Below are 8,159 nucleotides of genomic sequence, written 5' to 3'. Positions count from 1 at the left end.
TTGGTAACCCTGTGTTCAGTTCTGGGAAGTGAGGGAGGGGAAGGGGGGGAAAGGGAGGGGGAGGGGGATAATGGGGTGGGGGGAGAGTTGGGATGGTATTATAAGTATGCATTAATAGTTATATAACTAAAATGTGTAATGTTAGAATTGAAATGTATGTATGTTAATGCATTCTATGTTTGAAAGATGTATAATAAATAAAATAAAAATAAAAATAAAAATAAAAATAAAAATAAAAATAAATAAAAATAAAAATAAAAATAAAAATAAAAATAAAAATAAAAATAAAAATAAAAATAAAAATAAAAATAAAAATAAAAATAAATAAATAAATAAATAAATAAAAGAGTTCAGGCTCTCCAACGCAGCCACAATAACAAACAAGAGGGTCACTTTGGCTATCTAAAAACTTTACATTTTATTTGGCAGCAGTTTTGGTGGCCGGGACTGAAGAAGGATGTTGAAAATTATGTAAAAAGCTGTGCGACTTGTGCAACCATGAAAAAATGTCCAGGAAAACCCCCTGGATTATTACAGCAAGTCACAGACCCTTCCCAGCCCTGCGAAGAGATAGCCATGGACTTTATTGTAGAATTACCGAAAAGTAGGGGAAATACGGTAATATGGATTGTAAGAGGAGGGCACTCCAGAGATAATTTCATGTGGGGGGAAAAGTTTACCTCTCTACAAAATATCTAAAACTCAAATTGCCTAGTAAAAAATTGGGACCTAAATTCCTTGGACCTTTCCCCACTGTGCGGATCATAAATCCAGTGACTATGGAGTTAAAGCTTCCTCCCCTTCTGGGGAAAATTCACCCTGTGTTCCACTGCAGCCTATTGAAGCCATATAGGGAATCCACATTGAGACCTCTTCCCAAGCAAGCACCTGATCCTCTTGTTGTGAAGGGGGAGATTCATTATGAAATAAAATGAATCATTGACTCTAGGTTGTATAAGGGAAATTTGCAATATCTAGTGCAATGCAAAGGTTACCCACTATCAGAGGCCACCTGGGTGAAAAGTACTGATGTAAAAGCTGATAGATTAAAACGTAAATTTTATGATAAGCATCCGAATAAGCCTAGGGCAGTGGTGGCAAACCTATGGCACACGTGCCAGAGGCGGCACTCAGAGCCCTCTCTGTGGGCACGCGCGCCTCCCCCCACGGCCCCCTCCTCCTCAGCAGCCCCCCTGGAGAGTCGCCCCCAGGTGTGGAGCTGGGCAGTAGGGACAAGACTCCACCCTCGTGCCTCGTCGCGCGCAGATGATGCTGTCGGGCGCGGATGGAGGGTGTGTCCACCATGGCACTGCAGGGCCACCTGAGCGGAGGTGGTGGGTGGCCCGGCAGGTGGGGCAGGGTGGGGCTGGGAGTGGAGTGGGCTGGGCTGGGCGGAGCGACGGGGGCAGGGCGGGTTTTGGGTACTCGGTCTCTAAAAGGTTCGCCATCACTGGCCTAGGGTTGATTTCTGATTCTAAATCTTTTCTTCAACAGGATTTCTCTCTTCTTTAGGGGAGATGACTGTCGGATCTTCAAACACTCTGAATACAACCATGATTCTTCATTTTTCGGCTGCCACAGAAATGGGAGGGGGGAGACTGCATTCTTTTAGTTTAGTCAAAACAATAACTTTCTTGTGGGAACCAAGGTCAAGCAGCTAAAGTGTTTGGTGAGCTGGAGCTACCGTTAGGAAGCCTGCCAAAGGTGTTAATTGGGGATTGTGATTTATGACACATCAATGGGTGGGGAGTTCAACTTTTACTTTGTAACCTTTGGGAGGGTAACTTTCAATCTTGGTTTCACCTTTGTTCGTGCTGATATTATGTAGCCATTAAAAGTGTTCTTCGAGGAAAGCAATTGCCTCAGAGTTCTTATTTCTTGTGGTCTCATTTATCAGAACCATGACACTTATTCATAGGGCTACCACCAATTTGATGATATAACAAACTTTTCATTCTTGTCCTTTTAATTATTTATAATTATGTTATTAATATTAATAATTACATTTATTTGTAAGTGGCAGAACTGAACTGAATAACTGCTAGACTAACAGATTTCTTACTTTATGAGGAAATGATTAAAACTGACAAATAAAGTGGAATAAAACCACAAATCTCTGCCCTCTTCATTCCCAAATGAAAAAGTGGAGCTCTGCTTAACTCTTTTCTACCTTGTTAGAAACCTGGAGAGAAGTAGATGCAAAGACAGAGAAATAGGTGAGGTGGAGAATGGAGGCTAACAAGCAAATAAAAGAAGTCTCCTAATATTTTTCCAAACATATCTTCAATCATATGTGCAACAAATAATCTCCCAATAAATAAATACTGGCAGACTTTAAACGCCACTTCCCAAGTGGAGTATTTGAAGCCATCCTTGGACTGCCTCAACAGCAGCTTGATCTCTGGAAATGGTTAGTGGGCCATCCTTAAACAGAGCAAGGAAGCTTGTGGATTCGTCCTTAGGTTGTCTTTTAACAATACTACATAAGGGAGAAAACATTAAGTTAAATTTAACAGGCTACCACCAGTTTGATGTACCGAGGAAGGTGCTAGACTAGAAACCAGACTTTGAGTTCTAGGCCTCCTTTTGGCATAAAAGCCAGCTAGGCTAGGTGAGTGTACATCACCTTGAGTTATGTATAAAAAGGCAAAATAGAAATAGGCTGCTGCTTATGATGATGATGAGGAGGAGGAGGAAGATGAAGTCAGGAGTGTTGTCAGAGCATGATTGTCTTAATGTAGTAAAATGAACAATTATTAGAATAATGATTTGTCTGCAATAATGATGTGTCTGCATAATTGCTAGAATAATGATGTAATGCATAATCACTGGGAAAATTCACTGGGAAAGTTCTGTGTCAGTAATATGTGGCTAACCAAATGCGCATTGCACATGGATACTTTGTATGTAGCAAAACCTTCCATTGTATGCCCGTGAGAAACGATCCAAATGTATTACAGTGTATTATCATGTGTAGTCCCTTTGTTCCTGAAAGAAGGGTAGTATAAAAACTGAAGTCTAATCCCGCCCTCCTTGTTCAGAATTGCCTATCTCTAATATGCCTCTGAACCTGCTCAATAAACCTCTCTGCTAAACCCCTCTGGAATTCGTAAGAGTTCTTTCGTTTTCCACAAGAGTCTCACTGAGAACTCATCATAAAACATTAGCACAATTAATCAAATTCATTAGCTGAGTGAGTGAAAGAGAGATGTATAATTCTAATTCATTAAGAATGTCCTGAGATTTGGGAACATTAAGGGAAGATCAAATCTTAGGCTAAATAGTAAAATTTAATGTAGGAATTAATCTGTGCACTCCCTGCCAGTGTTTAATATTTCTTTTGTTAAGTCTATATCAGTGATGGCGAAACTTTTAGAGACAGAGTGCCCAAACTGCAACCCAAAACCCACTTATGCATCATCGGGTGCCAGGTGGGCGTGGCCCATTGGCTGAGCGTGGCTGCGGTGGTAACAGCAGACTGGGTGGGACTAAAAAGTTCAATCAATCAATTCCAACTTTGCAAGATTTTTTTTTCCTGCAAGAAGTTGAAATTGACTGATTATTATTATTATTTATTGAATTTATATACCGCTCTATCTCCCTTTTGCACATGGCGGTGGAGGCCTAAAGCGAAAAAGTTTTATAAAATCCAGCTGAAGGCCTAGGACTGAGGCGACAGCACGCGTGCCCACAGAGAGGGCTCTGAGTGCCGCCTCTGGCACCTGTGCCATAGGTTCGCCACCACTGGTCTATATAATTGAGCACAAAGGGAACACAATCTGGACTTTCATTCTCCAAACCAACCAAAAAAGGCGATAATCTAACAATCCCTCACCCGACCTGATTTGGCGCTCTTCAAAACAAGTCACCTCGTTCGAAATGGGAGGCGCTCGGCTAACTAACGGTTGCAATCCGGAACTTAAAACAGTCAGAAGAGGGCAAAGTTGAAATCGCTCGTGCCGGACTACTTGGAATTCGCCCACCCGCTGTAAATTGGGAAAGGCACGAGATCGCTTAAAAAGATGGAAACTGCAAATTCGCCTGTCTGTACTTTCAAGACCCGGGGTGGGGTTTGGTTTATGTCACACGTCTGCAGATCTCCTGAAAGATGTTGGGGAACCGATTAAAATTATTTAATAATTCTTGCCCCAAGTCCCATCAGATTTTCGAGAAGCGTAGAGGAACAGCAAAAAAGACCACAGCGGAATTACGTGATCATGAAAGGCCACTGTGCTACTATTGTACTACCGTAGTTTCTAGGAAAGCAGCTGGATCCTAATCACGCTCTCTTAAAAAACCAGCAAATTATCCACCGGATTATGTTGTGCCGTGTTTCTTTCCATCAAGATCTTACACTCGTTTTGCAATGTGTTCTGATTTTTAAAAAATCTAAACGAAATGTTAAACTGCGAAGCGATTCAAACAGAATCGCTGAGCGTAAGTATATAGCTCTTTTTCTTATTGTCTATAACTAATATCAAGTAATTTATTCAGAATACGAGTCCACCTAAGCTTCCAGTGTTTGTTTTGTTTATTATATGCTTTCGATAATTTAAATACTAATCCTAGCTATTTCAGTGAAATAATTATAAAGATCGGAGAAGATGGGGAACAGATGTGAGAAGAGGAACTAGGAACTGGGGTGAGAAGGAGCGGTTTTTTCTCGCTTTACCTGGGACGTAGTTATCCGCTCGCTCTTCGTCTGGGAGCTCGTCCCAGCTACGACTGGCAGGCAGCGGGATCCTTCTCTTCACAAGGAAAACGCGGGGCATGGTGAGCACTAGTACCTCACCTTGCTTATGCTGTAGGTGAGACGCGTTTCTAATCTACCTGCGCTCGGGAGAACTACTCCGTTGCTTCTCCGAAGCTTCTCCCCCCCCAAAAAACAAGAAAACGGAGGCGTAGTGGAAGGAGGTCTCCTCAACCCCCACCCCCCAAGTTTCATAAGGTGTATGAGTAAAGGTACCACCAGGAAACTTGGAAAGGAGCATGCGTGCTGCAAACATAACGGTGTCAACAAGCCTTTTACCTGTCTGACCGGTTAGAGCGGCTCTGTTTTGTTCCAACCCTTCTTTAGGCATGAACGTTTGCAAAGAATGTAACGTCTAAAATTAAGAAGGGGGGGGAGATGCCCAGCATTGTAGAATTTCCTTTACTGGGGGAAAGCATCATTAGCTAACTTCACCTTTCCAACACAGATTGTCCAGAGCCTTGGAAACAGGATTGTGTCTATTTTGATTTATATGATATATATTCCAAAGTACTTAGTTTAAATAGAAACAAGGGGAAGAGGGCCAGATTTGAGCCTATGTATAAAGTATATGAGCAAAGTACTTGCAGTACTTGGAAGTACATATAGTAAGTACATAATGGAATTCTTAACTACAGATTGACAATTGAAACCTTTTCTTCCCCCTAACTTGATGTTCCTTCCCAAGTAGCCTCCATGATGTTAGGATGTTATTTTACACCATTCTTCTAATGTTTTCAGTGAGTGGATTCATATGTTACAATTGGTACAACATGTCTTGCTTTACACAATGTCTTGCTTTACACAATGTCTTTACACAATGTCTTGCTTTACACAATGTCTTGCTTAGCACAATGGGTGAAGTCAGATATAGTAATTAATTCAATATGCTATACTGTAAACCAAGTTTAGCCTAGAATATAATTGTTCATATAATTTTATTTCTTAATTAACTCATTAAGAATATATGTGATCTCCCTCATGAGTTTTATTTTTTCAGTATTTATATTATATGTAAATATATAAAAGGAAGATTTGTTGCCCATTCTAAAGTACCGTAATCATTATTCATGTATATAGAATCTTCTCACTGATGATGATACATAACCAGAGATCCCAGGGCAACCTATGCCTCTTTAAAAAATTAGATAGCAACCTCTTAAAGTAGCTATCATATTGCAATGTTTATGTGACATGAAAAGAGGAATTGATTAAATCTTAACACCATTAATGGAGCATACAACATAAATCAATTCAGTTACATTCATTACAGTACAATAGAATAGAATAGAATAGAATAGAATAGAATAGAATAGAATAGAATAGAATAGAAGGCACCTTGGAGGTCTTCTAGTCCAGCCCCCTGCTCAAGCAGGAGAACCTATACCATCTCAGGCAGGTGAATGTCTTGTCTCTTCTTGAAAATCTCCAGTGATGGAGCGCCCATGATTTCTGGGGGCAAGCTGTTCCACTGGTTGATTGTCCTCACTATCAGGAAGTTTCTCCTTAATTCCAGGTTGCTTCTCTTTTTGATCAATTTCCAATCATTGTTTCTCATCCTTTCCTCTGGTGCTTTGGTGAACAATCTGGCCCCTTCTGCTTTGTGGCAGCCCCTCAAATACTGGAACACTGCTATCATGTCTCCCCTATTTCTTCTTTTCTTTAGACTAGCCAAACCCAAGTCCTGTAGCCGTTCTTCGTATGTTTTAGTCTCCAGGCCTTTGATCATCTTAGTTGCTCTTCTCTGATTTTTTTCCCCAAACTCTCAACATCTTTTTTGTGATATGGTGACCAAAATTGGCTGCAGTATTTCAGATGTGGTCTTACTAGAGTTTTATAAAGCGGTACTAATACTTTGCGTGATCTTGATTCTGTGCCTCTGTTTATATAACCCAGGATTATATTAGCTTTTTTGTTTGCTGCTGCACACTGCTGGCTCATAGTCAAGTGATCTTCCACTAGGACTCCAAGGTCCCTCTCACAGTTACAGTTTTTAAGCCAGGTCTTGCCCAATCTGTATTTGTAACTTTGGTTTTTCCTGCTTAAATGTAAGACTTTGCTTTTCTCCACATTGAAACTCATTTTGTTGGATAGGGCCCATTGTTCAAGTTTGTCAAGATCTTTTTGGATCCTGAGTTTGTCTTCCGGGGGGGGTTGGTTACTCCTGTCAGTTTGGAGTAATCTGCAAATTTGATGCGTTCCCCTTCAATTCCCTCATCTAAGTCATTGATGAAGATATTGAAGAGTACTGGGCCTAAGACGGAACCTTGTAGTACCCCACTGCTTACTTCTCTCCATGTGGATGTAGTGCCATTGAGGACTACTCGTTGAGTACGGTTTGTTAGCCAGCTACAGATCCATCTGGTGGTGATGTTGTCTATTCTAACTTTTCCTAGCTTACAAAGGAGTAGGTTGTGGTCTACTTTATCAAATGCCTTACTGAAATCTAAGTATACTACATCCACTGCGTTTCGCTGGTCTACTAGTTTAGTCACTTTATCGAAGAATGAAATGAGATTGGTTTGGCATGATCTGTTTTTAACAAACCTGTGCTGGCTACTAGTTATGACTTTGTTTGCTTCTAGTTGTTAACAGATCTGTTTTTTGATTATCTTTTCTAGGATGTTCCCAGGTATTGATGTTAAACTGATTGGTCTGTATATGTGAATAATCGGTTCTCTGTGTGGATGCCACTTCCGGAAGTCAATTCTGGGCCTGGGTAACAAAAAATTAGCTACTGGTTCTGCCGAAGTGGTGCAAACTGGCTGAATGCCACCACTGCAATATACTTATCACTAATAGATATCATTACATGATATCTGACATTAACTAGACAATATGTAGTCTAATTTTGCATAGGTTGCATAAGGTTTTGTATAATTTTTAGTGGCACCACATAAAGTATATTGCAATGACTCAGATGAGAAATTACTGTTGTGTGGGCCACTGAGACTGGTACTTCTATTCAGGGATGGCCATCGCTGGTTATCACATGACAAATCTTGGTTAGCTTATTCTACTATCTAGACTGCATTCTGCATGATAGCTGGGATAGTTGCTTCCTAGCAAAAAGAATTACATCCTTGCAAATTTTACTTTTCCTAGGAGACACTGGGACACTAAAAGCACTTAGATGGAACATGCATGTCCTCCCTTCCACTTGCAAAGAAAGCTGCCAGCCGAAATTATTACTGTAACCATTGGAGGAGGAGAGCTGTATTAATCTGTGGTGGCAAAAAAAATAGAAGTCTACTAGTACTTTCTTGAGGCACAATTTTAATTAAAAGGCAAAATTTTCTTGAGTTGCAGCTCACTTTGTCATATGCATAGAATGGCTAGGCTGATGTAGGATTTAAATTGGGATGAGATTGGGGGGGAAATGAGAGAAGGGAAGGGAAGATAGAGTACA

General features: G+C 40.6%; 1 protein-coding gene across 1 annotated transcript in view; it reads right to left on the bottom strand.

Moving 5' to 3' along the window:
• The window catches only part of OVOL2 (ovo like zinc finger 2), a 62,537-nt gene extending 57,656 nt beyond the window's left edge, over positions 1 to 4,881 (bottom strand). The window contains 1 exon segment of the mRNA XM_015828851.2: positions 4,673 to 4,881. Within this exon segment, the coding sequence (XP_015684337.2) occupies positions 4,673 to 4,772 (100 nt within the window). The 5' untranslated portion in view covers positions 4,773 to 4,881.
• Between the last annotated feature and the right edge of the window lie 3,278 nt (positions 4,882 to 8,159).

Source organism: Protobothrops mucrosquamatus, unplaced genomic scaffold (genome assembly GCF_001527695.2).
Source record: "Protobothrops mucrosquamatus isolate PMUCROS unplaced genomic scaffold, P.Mucros_1.0 scaffold_226, whole genome shotgun sequence".
Lineage (NCBI taxonomy): Eukaryota > Metazoa > Chordata > Lepidosauria > Squamata > Viperidae > Protobothrops > Protobothrops mucrosquamatus.
The sequence above is the reverse complement of the archived record's forward strand: the minus strand, read 5'-3'. Positions and strand labels throughout refer to the sequence as shown.